Source organism: Labeo rohita, chromosome 1, assembly GCF_022985175.1.
Source record: "Labeo rohita strain BAU-BD-2019 chromosome 1, IGBB_LRoh.1.0, whole genome shotgun sequence".
NCBI classification, from domain to species: domain Eukaryota; kingdom Metazoa; phylum Chordata; class Actinopteri; order Cypriniformes; family Cyprinidae; genus Labeo; species Labeo rohita.
In genome coordinates this window covers 36,844,733-36,863,294 of record NC_066869.1, presented here as the reverse complement: position 1 = coordinate 36,863,294, position 18,562 = coordinate 36,844,733, and the positions used below count along the sequence as shown (strand labels likewise).

Here is an 18,562-nt window from a genome sequence, read left to right as displayed (position 1 = left end):
TGAAATTTTTGGTTGTGTTTAGTCTTCCCAGCAGAACCATGCAGCACAAATCTAATATCTGCACGGCCTATGGATGGACAGTGGCAAAAGCAACTGGAATATGGCTTTGTTTACCAAACTGATCAGCGCTGCGTGAATCAGAGTCATGCCTGGCACAATCCATTTGAATCTGACACAGAATTCTCTGTTTTAGACCTCATTGTGAATCCCAAATTTTGCTTTAACAATGTTGAACATTGTGAACAAGGACAACAGGAGAAAGTGGTGCCATGCACAGACATAAAGGCTTTTCAATTCACATATTTACTATAGTAACACACTTATTTCCACTATAAAGAACCTTTTGTGCAATAAAAAGATTTCATGGATGTTAAAGGATCTTCATGGAACCATCAGTGCCAATAAAGGCAATAAAGGTCAAAAGTTTACATACACCTTGCAGAAACTGCAAAATGTTAATTATTTTACCAAAATAAAAAGGAATAATACAAAATGCATGCTATTTTTGTATTTAGTACTGACCTGAATAAGATATTTCACATACAAAAAATGTTTACATATAGTCCACAAGAGAAAATAATAGCTGAATTTATTAAAATGACACCGTTCAAAAGTTGTTACCTGAAAGATCCACAGCTGTTTTTTTCTTGTTTGTTTGTTTAGTGATAGGTGTTCATGAGTCCTTTGTTTGTCCTGAACAGTAAAACTGCTCAATGTTCTTCAGAAAAATCCTTCAGGTCCCCCAAATTATTTGGTTTTTTAGCATTTTTGTGTATTTGAACCCTTTCCAACAATGACTGTATACTTTTGAGAACTGAGGGACTCCTACGCAACTATTACAGAAGGTTCAAACACTTACTGATGCTCCAGAAGGTAAACCGATGCATTTAGAGCCAGAGGGTGAAAACTTTCGAACAAAATGAAGATGTGTACATTTTTCTTATTTTGCCAAAATATCATGTTTCTTGTTATTTAGTTTTGCCATTCAGAAGATGCTTACATGTTTCCCAGAAGAAAAAATAAGTTAATTTGCAAGGTGTATGTAAACTTTTGACCTCAACTGTATATTTTTAAGAGTGTAGCTGTAAAACATAGCATGTTTTGTAAATATCAGCAAATTTATATCTGCATTCAAATTCAAAACCCTGTTTTACTGTCAAATGTATCTATATATCACAAAATATGCATTATTATTGCACTTATAAGTCCTTGTAGAACAATAACATTACTGTTATTGCTGTTTTTTCCTCTAATAATTCATTCTTAAACACTTACCATCCCTGGAGATTTGCATATACATTTAGACTAAACAGCAAAACTGCATTAAGGTGGATTAATAGAGAAATTAATCAAAATGGTTCACTCTTCCAGGGAGGAATGAGTCTATATTTATGAAGTAAGTGTATGTTTGTGTGTATAAATGTGCATGCGTTTTGTGTGTATAAATGTGCATGCGTTTTCAAGTACTTCAGTACAAGTCTTGAGGTGCAGTTATCTGTGTCTAAGCAACCAATTAGCAGATTGATTATTAACATGTGAATGAACTCACAAACAGTGAGAGACTGGCTGACACGGATAAACACACACACACACTTTTGACATCTGAGGGGAATAATCTCTGAGAACAAGGCAGAGCAGTAGAATGTATCTTACTCTGAAAATATTCCCAGTGGGTTCTATAAATCAGCAGCTATTGAACTTTCTTGGCCCACAACCTGAATAAGACATTTTGTCTTTACTGAAGCTCTGCAATAGGCTATCAGATATGCTTGTAATGTATACACTGATTCTTGTTGTTTTTTCACACATTTAAAAAAAAAAAAAGAAACATTTGAGCATAAACACTAACGATAGTATATATATAAAGGGTTGAAATCGATACTACATAGAGGTTTGTATGAGAATGAAATATGATGTTTTGAGCTGTGTTTCCTGTTACTGTTACAAAATTGTATTTTGCTAACCATAACCTCTGCCAAAAATACCATGGTTGCTACAGTTATTTCTCCTGCAATAAAACTGTGGTAACTTGGTATTCACCACAGCTGTCATCAAAAAATATTCTGGAAGGGTTTTGCACAGTTTGGATGACTGTATGTTTTTCTGTAGATCTAGTAACAATAATTGCAGTAAGTGTGGTATTTTGGTAGAAACTATGGTTACCATGTGGTTGTGGGAAGCTTGATAGAAAACATTTCTTCTGGCTAAATGGTCCCAACATACTTTTGTGAATAATTATTCCTACAGAGCATTATAATTCAGGAATGAATGTGAAATTTATTAACATAGCTTTGTGCTTTCCCGTGTGTGCTCGGCCCTCCCAGTGGGTGCTCGGCGCCTCTGCCCCTGTCCCACATACACATGTCATTTGCTTGGTTATTTTAAAATGCTCCAGTCACCCACATTCTGTCCATCTAAATTTAGGGTCCCTACAGCTGTTCAGTTCTTTTCAATACTTGTGTGTGTGTACATCCTGGTGTAAATGCATGTCCTGACACCGACAACCTTGTCTAACTTTACACTTCCAGTTCCCTGTTTATGTGTCCTTCTCTCTAGACAGTGGTCAATGCTTAGATTTTTGTTTTTAGGAGCACTAATTGTAGCAAAGTCAAAAAAGTTTCTTTAGAAGTTTCAGTAGAAAATGTATATGATGCATTTTCAGTTAATCCTACTCATGATTATTAATTATGTATTGTAACATTAACTGTGTTGTTGAGGAATAGTTCATCCACAAATGAAAAGTTGCTGAAAATGTATTAATTTTTAGGCCATCCACGATGTAGATGAGTTTGTTTCTTCATCAGAACAGATTTGCAATGCAGCAATACATCACTTCCAGTCCGTCAATTAACATCTTGTGAAGGGAAAAGCTGTATGTTTGTAACAAACAAAACCATCAAGACTTTTTTTTCATGTCAAACTGTTGCTTCCAGCTAATATTCTAATATATGCTTGAATCAGGAGAGAAATCTGCACAAATCAAGTCCCACATACCACTGGTTCTAAACATGTATGTAGTTGTATTTTGATGTGAGAGGACAACAGGGGATGGATTTTTTCACTAGACTTGAGATATTTTGTCCAGAAGTAAAACTTTTTGGACTTTCATTCTGACAGCACCCATTTACTGCAGAGGATCCATTGTTGAGCAAGTGATGTAATCTACATTTCCCAAAATTTGTTCTGATGAAGAAACAAACTTATCTACATCTCTTTTGGCCTGATGGTTGAGTAAATATTTAGCAAATGTTTATTTTGGGTGAGCCAATTCCTCAAGTATGCATAACAAAGTGTTAAATTAACTAATTCTACTATGACTCATAAATGTTTATTATGAATATAAGTAAAAGGAGACCTATTATGCCCCTTTTTACAAGATGTAATATAATTTTCAGCTCATAATACCCCACAGATCATTTATTATAGCGTTTTGAAAAAACACTCTGTTTTCCGTGCATGTCTCTTTAAATGCAAATGAGCTGCTGCTCCCCACCCCTTTTTCCAGAATAAGGCTGTGCCGTTACAGCTCGTACCTCAGATACTCTGCTAAAAAACGTCTGTTTGGTTTTGATTATCAGGTCTATCATGCTGAATTCATGTGTTTTAAAGCCATGTTTGTTTAAACTTCTGATATACGGTTTTCTGAGCACACACATCCAAAACACTTGCACAGAAAGTGGCTGTTACACGGCATGTACTAAACTAAGTTCTCTTTCATGTCTTATTGCGCTTAAACGGTCAAATACACACAAGTTTATGTAAAAAAACACATAAGTAACAAAAACAGGTGGTTAGGTCTGTTAAACAGCTGGGAAAGAAATCTGATCTGTGTGGCAGCAGTGTAATATACAGTAAATAAATCAATAAATCCACAGCTCTCTTGTCTCCTCTGAGGCTGGGACTCTAAATAGTTAGTATACTTTGCTCAAACTTTTGTCATGGCTTTAAAACTTGTACAGCATTGTCGCTTGCGAAAACAAAATGGCGATGCAGTGGGTGGAAACGTGCAGATTAAGGGTAATATTATAATAAGATCTCATTTCTATGTCACGGGGAGAGTGAAATCTGATCTTTTTTTACAGGCTTGCAGAGAAAGGCTTACTGGGTTGTCCCTTTTCACATTTTCTGGGTTGGTAGATACACTGGGGACCCGATTTTAGCACTTTAAACATGGAAAATTTCAGATTTTCATGATATTTAACTGTCTGAAATGAGGGTGGTCACAGAAGATAACTATTCTATGTATTTATGACCCAGTTAATGTCATGCACCACACCTTGAGTATGCATTCTAGGTTACACACAGATTGATGAAAAGTAATATAAAGCAATCAGTTGCAGTATGAAAGATGGTTGGTTGGTGGTTTTATTCTCTAAGATTTGATCAGTATTTTTACACATTGGCACACAATAATTTTCACTCGCTATTTCTGATATGGGTCATGTTCAGTGAGCAAATGGATAGAAGAGCATAACATTTTTAAATCCGCTTTTGCCCACGTATTATCCGTTGTTCTTTTACAGCTTTTAATTTTCCTGTAGTGGTGAGAGAGAGTGCTCTTTAATCCTGTGTGTGTCTTTGTCTGGACGGATGAGCTGGAGTTGTCTATTTCCAACAGCCCTAGTCAGGTGGCCTATTTTCAGATGTATTTTAAGACAGTGTGTCCTGAGAGACATCATCCCCTGTCTGTTTCTGCCTCACTGAGAGTAGCCCTGCTTTCCGCTGCTGAGGCTGTTGCTTAGGTGATTATAAGCAGGAATAGCACATGTATACTGCTATTTTTGTCCGTCTTTAATGTTGATGTCATAGGGGGGATTGTCAAACGTGGTTTCTTTATGTGTGCATGCAGAATAGAGACATATAAAGTGCATTAGTACCACCCACTTTTCCGGTGGGCAGGTTCCAAAAGTATTTCTATTCATGTCTTGCAGAAGTATATTTTCTATTCATGTTAAAAGAAGTAATTGTTAAAGTGGTATAAGCCATGTAGTGTTCATTTTGTCAGACATTTTTAATTTAGTCTTAGTCTTTTAAAGGGGTCATCGGATGAAATTTCACTTTTCCATGTTGTTTGAACATTAACGTGTGTTGGCAGTGTATGTACAAATCTACCCTATAATGATTAAAATCCATGCAGTGGTTTTTAATTAATCTGTAAAAATAATATTCCCTTTTTCAAATCGAGCCATTCTCAGATGCCTGTCGTTGTTGCGTCACATCGACAGAGGCCACTCCAATGATAGTTGATTGACATGAGCATCTTACCTCAGATCAGTTGTAACAGTCCAACCTCCATGTTTTGATGCCGAGAGCAAGGATGTAAGTTAGACAAGAGTTGAGCGATTGAGGTGTTGCGTTGCTGGATGTAATAATGAACGTAGTGGTCGTCATTTACTCCAGACATCTGAGCTGCTGAAGATGCAGTGGATTACATTTGTTTGTGAAGGGAATGCGCCTCCCGATCTACATATATCCGTCTATGTTCGCGCAAATCATTTGTGATCCAGCTTCACTTACAGCTGAAGTGAGTTTAAGGGGTTTTTTAATGAATCTTTGCGATCGCCTTTCCTAATAATGTGCTAGTTAGCAAGTTTAGCAGCTAAAGTAAACAGGCTCGTCACTCCACAGAGAGAAGAGGGGGCGGGGCGAGCAGAGCTCATTTGCATTTAAAGCAACCTCGACCAGAATGTGATGATTTTTGCAGAGCTCATTTTGACAAGGTAAAAAGGGTGTTGTTTTACACTACCATTGAGAATTTTTAACCAAAGTACATTACAGACTTTTCATTAAGACCCTAAAGAATCATATCAACTTGTGGAAAATGGGCATCGGATGACCCCTTTAAATTAGACTTAGTCTTGTATCAAATTTTTTTTTAGTTACTATCATATTTAGTCAACCTTGTCCTGTTTTTGTTTAGTCAAGTTTTAGTCAATAAAATCTTGGTCACATTTTCGTCAAGCTGTAATGGTTAAACTGATAAAAAACAAATTTTGCTCTAAACTATATTTGTAATGATTTTTGTCATTTGAGAATTTTTGTTTTGCATTTCAGGTATTGTACTTTCTCCAATAAGAACAAATCATTTACCTCACCTGTTGTACAGATTAATTATAGGCTATTTATGATATAAATTAATTAGGGCTGGCAAACGATTAATCGTGATTAATCACATACAAAATAAAAGTTTGCCTAATATATGTGTACTGTAATTATTATGTATATATAAATACAAGCACATTCAAGTATATATTTAAGAGAAATATGTTATTTATGTGCAAAATATTTTTATTTATATATAATATAAATTCTATAAAAATTGTAATAAGTACAGTACACATACTTGTAAATATTTCAACTTTTTGTGTTTTTTTTTTTATTATTTGTTTGTTTGTTTTTATTTATATAATTATTTTTTGGTTTGGTAATTTTAGTACCTCAGCTTAAACTTATCTATTTCAGTTAGCTGCCGGGCAATACTTTCGACTTTTTGTGTTTTTTTTTTTTTTTAAGTTTATTTTTTTCATGTAATATTTATATTTTATATTTATAACAAATCTTTCACATCACAAAGGGCAGCTTCTGTCCACTACGAAACAATCACATACATTGTTAAAGTCAGTTTACGAATTCAGTTAAGTACAATAGTTTATGTGAACTGTTGGTACTCCTGTTTATATTTCAGTAAGCTTTACATTGAAAGCATTGTAATATGTGAGTGTGATGGACTAACAAAAGAGAGCAAAACTTCTGCAAAAACCGCTGGTAAGGGAGAGATCTTCTACCAAAATCCCAATGTTTTGAGTCAGCTAATGGGAGGCTGCCTTGAGCAACTCACTGTTTTCTTGGCTCCGGTGTATGGCATCTTGGCCATTATGGTGAAATGTAGCTTGTTACACAACTGCACTGTAGGGGAGCTGTTCCCGTGGGTATGTTGACTGGACTGTCACCAGCAGGTGTAAGTGTGTGTGTGTGTGTGTGTGTGAGCTTGGCGTCAAGGTAACGGAACTGCTTGTCTGCCACCAGAAGCTTTTTTGGTTCTTCCTAAATTGTTGCCATCAATCAATTTTTTCTCTCTCTATTACTGTCTATCTCTCGCTGTATGAATGAATTAGGTCAGCATGTGTATACAGGACTGTCATATGGCTTTCACAGTATTAAGAGTAGTTTCAGGAACTTTTTTTTATTGAGGGCAATATTTGCTTCTCCAAGTTTCAGTTTATAAGGCATTTATTTTTAGATTTTAGTGGACAATGTTTTATTAAAAACTTAAAAATGATTCTCAGGGCATGTCAACACTGTTACCATTATAGTTTCTATTTTGAGGTGCTTGAGATGTCACAGTACAATTTATTAACAATAAAACATTATTACCTATCTGTTACGATGTTTAAAATCTTACAAAAATGTACCTTAAAGGGGTCATCGGATGCTAAGTTCACTTTTACATGCTGTTTGAACATTAATGTGTGTTGACAGTGCATGTACAAATCTACCCTGTAATGGTAAAAATCCATGCAGTGGTTTTTAATTCATCTGTAAAAATAATATCCCCTTTTTCAAATCGAGCCATTCTCAGATGCCTGTCGTTGTTGCGACACACCCACAGAGGCCGCTCCTACGATAGTTGATTGACATGAGCGTTTTACCTCAGATCAGTTGTAACAGTCCGACCTCCATGTTTTGATGCCGGAGCAGGGATGTAAGTTAGACAAGAATTGAGCGATTGAGGTGTTGTGTTGCTGGATGTAATAATGAACATAGTGGTCGTCATTTACTCCCGACATCTGAGCTGCTGAAGATGCAGTGGATTAGGTTTGTTTGTGAAGGGAATGCGCCTCCCGATCTACATTTATCCGTCTATGTTCACGCGTATCATTCGTGACGCAGCTTCACTTACAGCAGAAGTGAGTTTAAGGGTTTTTTTAATGAATCTTTGCGATCACCTTTCCTAATAATGTGCTAGTTAGCAAGTTTAGCAGCTAAAGTAAACAGGCTCGTCACTCCACAGAGAGAAGAGAGGGGCGGGGCAAGCAGAGCTCATTAACATTTAAAGCAGCCTCGACCAGAACTGGATTATTTTTGCAGAGCTGATTTTGGCAAGGTAAAAAGGGTGTTGTTTTACACTACCACTGAGAATTTTTAACCAAAGTATATTATAGACTTTTCATCAAGACCCTAAAGAATCATATCAACTTGTGGAAAATGGGCATCTGATGACCCCTTTAAAAATCATCCCATCAGACTGGAAATGGTATTGTTTTCAAAATTATTATCCATAATGCTGTAGAGTACAGTTATGGTTGATGTTCATGTAATAGCTGTTTCATGTAATGGAGTTGTTGAAGTGATTTCTTGATGTTTAGGGATTAATTTCTGACCCTGATCCACAGCAATATTGAGTATGTTGGCGCAGGCGCCAAGCAGATTAATGTGTGCCTGAAAAACAGCTTACCTCTAATTTATGTGTGTGTGTGTGTACTCATGTAATGAAGAGTGTAAAGACATAAGTCAGAGGGAGAGTGAGTCTTTCTGACAGTTAAAGACAGCTGCAAGGGATTTCTCAAAGAACTTTGTGATTCTGAGAGATTGAATGTGTCAGCATGTGTGAAAATCAGTATGTGAAGCTGTGTGCTATTCCCTATATAGTGCACTATATGTGCAATACCAACACTTTGTAGTGTTGTCTGAGTTTTTAGAAAAGATTTAATTCCATATGTAATTCACTTATTATTTTTTTACTCAGCATAAAGTTTATGTATATGTACACTACCGTTTAAAAGTTGTACATTTATAAAAAAAATCTCTTATGCTTACCAAGGCTGCATTTATTTGATCAAAGATATACTCAAAGCTATGGAAGCCCGTTTCTGCCACTGAATAAAAAAAAAAAAAAAAAAAAAAAAAAAAAAAAGGATTTTTTTTGTCTTGCAATTATGACTTATCTTGCAGTTGCAAGACTTTTTTTCCTCAGAATTGTGATACAAACTCGCAATTCTTAGAAATAAACTCGCAATTGTGAGAAATAAAGTCAGAATTGCAAGATATAAACTCGCAATTGCAAGTAATAATATCAGAATTGTGAGATATAAGGTCACAATTCTGACTTTTTCTCAGAATTGCATGATATATACTCACAATTCTGATTTTTTCTCCGATTTGTGAGATATAAACTCATAATTCTTGGAAATAAACTCGCAATTCTCAGAAATAAAGTCAGAATTGCGAGATATAAAGTCACAATTCAGATTTTTTTTTCTCAGAATTGTGATACAAACTCACAATTTTGACTTTTTTCTCAGAATTGTGAGATAAATTCACAATTCTGAGAAAAAAAAGTCAGAAGTGCAAGATAAAAAGTCGCAATTTTTTCATGGCGGAAACAAGATTCCATACAAAATTGTAATATTGTATAATTTTATTTTAATTAAATTAAAATTAAAATGTAGTTTTTACTGTGATGACAAAGCTGAATCTTCAGCATAATTACTCTAGTCTTCACTGTCACATGATCCTTCAGAAATCCTTCTAATATGCTGATTTGCTACTCAAGAAACATTCCTTATTATCTCAGTTGAAAATGGTTGAAAATTCTGTGTTGAATTCAGTTGCTCTTTTCATCCACACTTTCCCTATGTAGTGAGCAATAAGACTCACTGGGAAATAATTGGAAGAGTTGTTTCAGACACAGCATGCGTGTAAGGTAATTCAGAGACCCATATTTCAGTGTGAGTGACATTAGCCTTTTAGCACAGTTAGCAACAGCTGCAATAATTCGCACACAGAACACCTTGCATGTTACAGAAAAAGTTACTTTTACTGAGAAACATAAATATATATTACATAATTTAAAACTTACTAATGTAAATTTAATGTTAAATGAATTCTTTATTGTGCCATTTTGTGCATATTTTACTTTCTCGTGACCATTTTCCCCTCTTGCTGACCTTTAGAATTAAATGAATGCTGTTGAAAATGCCTCTGTCCCACGTAAAATGAGCAACAGTACACACAGATGGTGGCTTTGCTGTTATGCCCAATATCATTTGAACTCCCCCACATCCTTAAATAACAGCCTCTTTGCAAAGCAAAACCATCTATGCTGAAATGTGCAGCTGCAGCACAAACTCTTAAGATCTGAATAAAATGACTGAGGAATTTGCTAAACAAAATTTTGTTTGGCATTCTTTAGAAGCATATGCAGAGCAACATGTGCTAAACACAACTAGTTATTTAGGAATAACAGCCTCTGTCCAGGTTTCTCATTACCTCAGAATGATTGGGTGACCCAAATTTCTGATTACTTAAGAGATGTCCTATACATTGTTTTATCAAGGCAATTTTGATTCTTCATGATATGAGTTAAAGGACTAGTTTACCCAAATATGAAAATTTGCTGAAGATTTACTAACCTTCAGGTCATCCAAGATGTAGATGAGTTTGTTTCTTAATCGAAACAGATTAAGAGAAATGTAGCATAAAATCACTTGCTCACAAATAAATCCTCTGCAGTGAATGGGTGCCGTCAGAATGAGATTCCAAACAGCTATTAAAAACATCACAATAATCCACAATAATGTACATGACTCCAGCCCTTTAAAGGGAAAAGCTGCATGTTTGTAATAAATACAAGACATGTTTAACTTTAAACTGTTGCTTCAAGCTGAAAGTCCTCTAAATATAATATTGGTTTCTTCAGTAAAAATGTTACCCCATCTGAATCAGGAGAGAAATATTCACAGATCAAGCACCATTTACAAGCGAAAACAGTCCAAAACAATTCTAAATAATTATGTCATTAGATTTTAATATGAGAGGACAACAGGGGATGGACCTTTTCCACTAGATAAAGCATTATTAGGATTATGGACTTATATTTTGGCATCTTGTTGAATTTGTTTATTACAAAAAACTGTTTTTTTACAAGACAGTAATTGATGGACTGGAGTCATAATTGTCGCTTATTCCCTTGAAACTGTAATTGCGATTATTAATTGCGATTATCACAATTTACAATGAATAATGTTTTGAATAGCTTTATATCTGTTTGATATAAGTTATTGAGTTAGCAACTGCATGCCACATTTTTAAATATAGTTCCTTCTTTATCTATAAATTTTTTTTTTTAAAAATTAAAACAATGAGGGGAAAAAAAACCTAAGATAACCTTTAGAAAAAATACACACTCTCTCTCTCTCACACACACACATTTGGCTGAGGCAGAGGATCTATGGTTGAGCAAGTGTTGCAATGCTAAATTTCTCCAGATCTGTTTAGATGAAGAATGAAACTCATCTACAGCTTGGGTGGCCTGAAGGTAAATACTTTTTTTTTTTTTTTTTTTTTTTTTTGGGTGGACTATTCCTTTAATGGTGCTGTGTGACACTGCGGCTTCCTTTCTTAGCAGCAGTTGAAGGACAATGGACAATGAGTGACCTCTGTACTGATGTACAGGTCAGCTGTTTCCTGCTTTGAGAGAAACTATGTGTAAAGGTTAAGGGGGTAACAGGTTTATGATTAATTGTATGTGTATAATTGCAGGTTTTGTCTTCCAAAGGGCTTTGCATTGTTAAAAATAATCTTTATTAATCTCAAATACTTGGTCATGCACTGCTCTTGGCAATAGAGAGCAAATTAATGTTCTCTCTCTCTTTTACACACATGCATAGTATGTGTGATTGTGTTAAGTAAGGACAGATTATGTAATACTAGTTTAGTAGTTTACTAGTGCACATTAAATGTGCACACACACAGTGTAGGGCCTATATAATCATTCTCACACACACAGAATACATACATAAATAAATACAAGCATACATATTTATTTTCTCTGACCCATCCACACACACATTGTGCTTTTAGAATGTAAGCATTTGTGAATGAAAGAAAATCAGCTGTTTTAGAGCTCCTTTGTGAAACCCATTTATTTTTTTAACTTAGCAAGAGCAATATATGTGTGAACATACATATTATAAAACGCAAATATCATAACAGATTAAAACATAAAGAGTTAAGCTTTGAGGCTTTCTTAAACAAATATACAGTATCTGTTTGGTTAGCATTTAGGGACAAATCATACTGTAAAAGTATAGATTTAGAAAGGGGCATTTTTCACACAGTTATTTTGACTACATTTAAATGGCTCTGGTCACATTAGCACTCTCTGAAACTGAAACATTTTCAGTTCTTTTTTCTGATGATCTTTGTGCTTTTCTGTTTGCTTGACAGGCAGTGACAGGAAGAAGTTTCGGTGATAAGGATTTTAGAAGCGGGCTGGAGAACGGCATTCTGCTCTGCGAGTGAGTTTTATATACACACTGTTGATGTAAATGAAAAATGTTGAGATTTTTTGTTTAAAAACATTTATTCTGATTAAATACAGGTGGTACTAATTCACCAGTATGAATACAAAATACATACAACTTGTTTGTTTAAGCATCATCTAGCAAATTTTTTATATTACAGAGGACAAATAAAAGTACTGATTAATGGATAAAATCACTCTGATTATGATCACTACACTACTGTTTAAACGTTTTGGGTCAGTTATTATTTTTCATGTTTCTTTTTGCAGTCTTTTATGCTCACCACGGCTTCATGTATTTGATCAAAACAGTAAAAATGTAATTTGTGGAAAGTATTACAGTTTAAAATAACTCTTTTTCTATTATAATATATTTTAAAATGTAATTTATTCATGTGATGGCAAAATCGATTTTTCAGCAGCCATTACTCCAGTCTTTAGTGTCACATGATCCTTCAGAAATCATTCTAATGTGCTGATTTGGTGCTAAAATATTTCTTATTATAATGTTGCAAACAGTGTTGTTGGAAACTGTTTTTTCAGGATTCTTTGATAAATAGAAAGTTCAAAAGAACAACATTTATATGAAATGTACTCTTTTTAACCATGTAAAAGTCAGTATACTGTCGATAAATTGAATTGAATTCAATGCAATAAATATAAGTTTTAATTTATTTTTTTTTAAATCTGACTGACCCCAAATTTGTGAACAGCAGTGTAATTATTATTTTTATTTTTTTAATGTAAAATGTATGAAAAAAGAAAGGAAAAGAGGAATTAAAATAAATTATTGAAACCTTTTTTTTTGCAGGGTCATTCATGGGTCATTGTGATGATGTTATGAGTTGACCCACATATTATGGTTCTCTAATGTAATCTCTCTCTCTCATCATGTGATTTATTAGGTTGCTGAGTTCAATCAAACCAGGCCTTGTGAAAAAGATCAATAGACTTCCGACACCCATTGCCGGGCTGGTGAGTGTGATTAGTGTGTGATTGTTTGCATGTGTTTGTGTTGTTCTGTGCCTGTTTGTGTCAGGCCAGTCTCAGCACTGCTGTCTCTGAACAAATCCAGTACTGTCCCGGTGTGTGCGTGTATCTGTGTGCGTGGTAGTTATTTTATGTTTATGCTGTCAAAATATCAGATAAGTACACCCCCATTGTGTTACGCTTTAGTTTAATTAGATAAAAGAAAAAAACTTACCATGGTATTTTATTCTAAGTGTCATGGTATGCTATTTGTGCCTCTTGCAAAATAAGTAAAAGAAAACTGTAAAACTGTCTAAAACACATTTTACACAACTTTAGACACTTGTTCTTCAAATAATGAGATTTTCTGCACTTTGGTTTGATAACATGCATCACATACAGTGCCTTGCGAAAGTATTCATACCCCTTCATTTTTTTCACATTTTATGTTGCTGCCTTATGTTAAACTGTTTTAAATGACTTTTTTTCCCCACATCAATGCACCATAATGACAAATCAAAAACACAATTGTCACAACATTTTCATAAACGGAAAAAAAAAAAAAAATTCTTAACTCTTCCCCAGATGTGTGGCTTGATGCAATCCTGTCTCTGAGCTCCAGAGGAGCTCCTCAGGGTTTGGTAATTGCTCTGATACGCATTTTCAGCTGTTAGACCTTTAATTGAGAGGTGTGTGCCTTTCCAAATCATACTCATTCAACTGAATTTGCCACAGGTTAACTTCACTTGAAGTGTACTAACATCTATAAGCAATATGAATGCTCCTGAGCTAAATTTCAGCTGTCCCAGATACTGAATACTGAATACTTATGCAGCAGAATCATTTTAAGTTTTTTATTTTTAATAAATTTGCAAAGATGTAAAAACTTTTTTTTGCTTTCCATTATGGTGTATTAAGGGTGAATTGATGTGGGGGAAAAATGATTTAAAGCAGTTTAACATAAGGCAGCAACAAAACAAAATGGGGAAAAAAAATGTAGGGGTATGAATACTTTTGCAAAGCAGCACTCTACATATGTATGTACTCTACATGTGACCTGTAATTTTCACATACAGTGGGAAGCAGGTATATAATATGTGTCTTTCCTCTCATCAGGATAATCTGACCATGTTTCTGAGAGGATGTGAAGAACTGGGATTGAAGGGATCACAGCTGTTCGATCCTGGAGACCTGCAGGATACATCGATACGAGCAAACTTAACGTATGTGTGTGTTTGTGTATGTGTAAACAGAGATAGTATAAACAGGAAACTAATTATGTGCAGAAATTAATGGGATCAATCAACAATTAACAAATCTTTTTCTTTTTCTGCTTTAGGGGCTCTGACTGCAGTAGAAAGCTGAAGAATGTAAGTACACTGAACTATTTTCATAACTGTTGCATTTCAGTTTGTGTTTGATTGACATTTTTGCTGATATTTTTTTTATTCTCCCCTATGTTTTTTAAATGATCAGGTGCTCATAACCATATACTGGCTTGGTAAAGCTGCTAACAGCTGTACAACATATAACGGCCCCACACTCGATCTCAAAGAGTTTGAGGGGCTTCTTTCCATGATGCGAAAGGTAAATCAAATCCTACCAATAACCAAAACCCTATGAAACAGCCAGATACATAAAATAATTGATACGCTATTATGTTTTTCATTATTTTTTTAATATTTGGTGTGCAGGAGTGTGCAAATGAAGAGTTAGACTCCCCTAAGCGCAGTATAAGGGACAGCGGTTACATCGACAGCTGGGAATCTGAGCGCTCTGATTCGCTGTCTCCTCCAAGACACGGTCGTGATGATTCGTTTGACAGTCTCGACTCGTTTGGCTCGCGATCACAGAACACACCCTCCCCAGACACAGTTATTCGCTGCAACAGTGATGGTATGACTTTCTTTTCTGTTTTTTTTTTTTGTCATCATGCTAGATTATGTTAAGTCAGGCAATATTTTCAGTAGTCTTGAAATATTAATTGTCTTTATTCCATGGAATGTCTGGATACTGGATTCTGATTGGCTGGCAGGTATGCAGTAAAACCGTTCAATGCACAGGTAGTTCCAAATCAGTTTAATCACTGTTCTATATTAATGTGCTGCTTTAACTGATGCACGCAAACACACACACACACAGAGAGAGAGAGAGGTCGGAGATGACATTGTGCTGTGCACATACATTAACTTTGTCAGCATTGTCAGCGCTTCTCTGCGATTCTTATTAATAAAATAGTCTAGATACTAGATCGCTACATTATATTCCTCAGCAACAAGCAACGTTTTATATGTACTTCGCGTCAGGTGTTCTTAGCTTCCACGTCATGCATTTAAAATCCTTTAATGCACGGCAAGCCATTGATTATCCCTTACATAATTGTGTAATAATATATGACAATATTACTGTTTTTACTGTGCTTTTGATCAAATAATTGCAGCCCTGATGAGCATAAAAGACTTCTTTGAAAAACATTGTCAAAGCATTAAAAATATACATTTTTTAATCAATTTCACCAAAATGTACATTATTCCTGTACTGGCCATTCTACAGAATTGGTACAAACTGAATTTAAGAATTCAAATCTTAGGTGTTTACAAAGAACTTTGTATTATCTGTTGAAACCCACAATAATATTTAAAATATCAGGAAGCTTAAAATCATAAAATCATCATTTGGTGTTTACTTTCAATTGGGAGGTGGCTGTCCTGAACTCTAACCCCTAAATTTCAACTTGTAAAAGTGATATTTAAATCATTTTTGCATTTTATTCCATTATTGTTGTTAAAAATATTATTTTGATTTTTTTTAAAAGTGAAGTTAAAAATGTTTTTTTTGTAAATTATGAATCTTTATGTAAAAAATGTGTCCCGCTTCTCGTCGCTACCAAAACAGTGTATGTTTTAGTCCATTGGCTGAGACTGATTTTAATTACACCCCTACATTTATGATCAGGAAATATTTGTCTCTCTGTGTCTAGCTACAAGGTGTGAATAGATATGTCCCATCATTTTGAGGTAATTTTTTTTTCAAAAGTCTGAAAATACTACCACTACCACTACCAAACACCTTTTTTTTTTTTTTGCAAATAAGCACACTTTTTTGGGAGTTATTCCATAGCATTTAGTTTTCATATGTGTACCACTATTCAGAACTGTTCTAGCTAACCATGTGCTGATTAGCATCTTTGAACTAGTTTCAAAAGTACCTAAAATTGTCACTACCGAAACACTCATGACCAAAACATTTGGTGATGTTTCGGTAGTGACATAATTGTTTTTTGGATGTTTTTCCATGAAATTTAGTTTTTATGTGTGTACAACAGTCCAGAACTTTAATAGCTAACCATGTGCTGATTAACATCTTTGAGCTGGACTCAAAAGTGTCTAAAATTATCATTACCGTAACAGTCACGACCAAAACATGTTATCATTGTTTCAGTAGTGACAAAAGAAAACACACAATCCTTTATTTGGGGGAAATAAAAAAATAGTGCAGTCATGCAAATTTTTACTAGTGTTTTAGTGTGTAAGTTAAAATTCTGTAATGTGATGTGGTCACTACCAAAACATGACTGTCACTACTGAAAATGTGTTTCCACGACCGAAACATTTCAAGATGTTTCTAACTCTGACTTTGCACTAGTTCTACAGAATGGTCCATATATTATGCACACACACTTACGTCAGACTCTCCATGTCTGTCCTGTCAGCAAACCTTCATGCAAGAGCAGCTGGGTGTAAAAACACACTCAGCACACAATCATGAACTCCGAACTCAAGGAGAAGAATAATATATTCCCACATATGTGCCGCGGGGGTGTAAGACTGCAGCTGTTGCGCAGGACAGACATTTAAACACTCATCTGTGAGTGTGTGAGAGGCTCCACATGAGCTGCATCTGATTACTGAATCCAGACATCGACAGACTAAAAACGGGAATGAAAAAACATCAAAGCCAAAGAAACTTCTAAACGATAAATTATATTTATGTGTGTGTGTGTGGTTTTTTTCACTTTAAAAATAAAACAACATACTTCTGATAGTTAGATCTAATAGTTTCTCTCAATATGTCTTTCTGACAGACTCAGAAAGTGACGCTGGTCATAGGAAGTTGCCGGACGTACGTAAGGATGACATGTCTGCCCGCCGCGTGTCCTACAAAGAGCCTCGCGCAGCTCTTCCCTTCAATCAGTATCTGCCGAACAAGAGCAACCAGACCAACTACCTTCCTGCTCCCTTGAGAAAGAGGAGGAGCGAGAGAGAGGAAGACAGGAGGAGTGTGAGCAACTCAACATCTCCTGTAGGAGGAGAAAGACCTCTCAGGTAATCAAAGCCGCTATGTTAAACAGTGTTTGGTTTTCCTCAGGAAGTGGCTGGAAATACCTCCTCTGGCTGCAGTATGGCTGAGACGCATCATACATCTGAACAAAAATCAGTACACACTAGCATCATCTGTTTCATCCGTCCGAGTTTGTTTGATTCATCCTGTATTATCCACAAGTGTGTTGTTGGTGAGCGCTGTGAAAATTCCCATTGCTCCCCACAGACAAGAGTGCATAGAAGTATTAAAAGAGGAGGCTGTTGTGTCTCGAAGCATTGCGTTCCACAAAAACTCCACCTGGGCGGATGAGAAAGGGGCGGAGCTTGAGGAGGCAGAGCTTAAGAAAATGAGAAAGCTGGAAAAGGCGGGAATAAAAGTATTACCTGCCTCTGTGCGATACAACAGGTCAGCGGTTGAATGCATGTGTATGCAGCGACTAAAACTGCTAACTAGTTGTGTGTAGGGCCTAGTAGCTAAAGAACTACAAAGCTTGTGTGTTCAAATCCATGAGTTGTTATCTAACTCCAGGTTGCTGTGTGGGAAGTGTCCCTTTTTGCTTTTGGTTTCATCTACATTATAGCATGGAGTGACATGGTTGTGAATTAGCTTTAGCCTTCGTAGCTTAGCTAATGTTTTGAGTCGATGTCAGCTGTGTAGTGCGAAGTTGAACTGACTTGTTTTGTCAGCTTGTGAGTGTGACTCTGACTAGTCTGAATCTGTGCTAGGTTAATGAGGAGTGTGTGTGTGTCTTATTAGGTTGAGCATGTTATGCTAATTTGGCTTATTCTGAAGGCTTGATATCTGCATCAACTCTTGATACGGAAGGACTAACATCTCTACATTATAGAGTGCAACGGTCCCATTTATTTTCTCCATAAGGGAGTTTATTTTGAGTGATAACTTGTTAATCGATGGTATATGTTGTGTTGAAGCCTTCGGTCTACATTATTTCAACGTATTTGTAAA

At 35.5% G+C, this 18,562-nt stretch overlaps 1 protein-coding gene across 5 annotated transcripts in view; it reads left to right on the top strand.

Annotated features, from left to right (window-relative positions):
• Window positions 1-18,562, top strand: part of limch1a (LIM and calponin homology domains 1a) — a 63,227-nt gene that overhangs the window by 9,000 nt on the left and 35,665 nt on the right. For all 5 annotated transcript variants that reach the window (XM_051106634.1, XM_051106625.1, XM_051106617.1 and 2 more), the window contains exons 2-9: window positions 12,229-12,299; window positions 13,210-13,279; window positions 14,390-14,496; window positions 14,613-14,643; window positions 14,750-14,860; window positions 14,968-15,169; window positions 17,358-17,598; window positions 17,822-18,001. In XM_051106634.1, coding sequence (XP_050962591.1) covers window positions 12,229-12,299; window positions 13,210-13,279; window positions 14,390-14,496; window positions 14,613-14,643; window positions 14,750-14,860; window positions 14,968-15,169; window positions 17,358-17,598; window positions 17,822-18,001 — 1,013 coding nt within the window. The remainder of the gene's footprint in view (window positions 1-12,228; window positions 12,300-13,209; window positions 13,280-14,389; window positions 14,497-14,612; window positions 14,644-14,749; window positions 14,861-14,967; window positions 15,170-17,357; window positions 17,599-17,821; window positions 18,002-18,562) is intronic.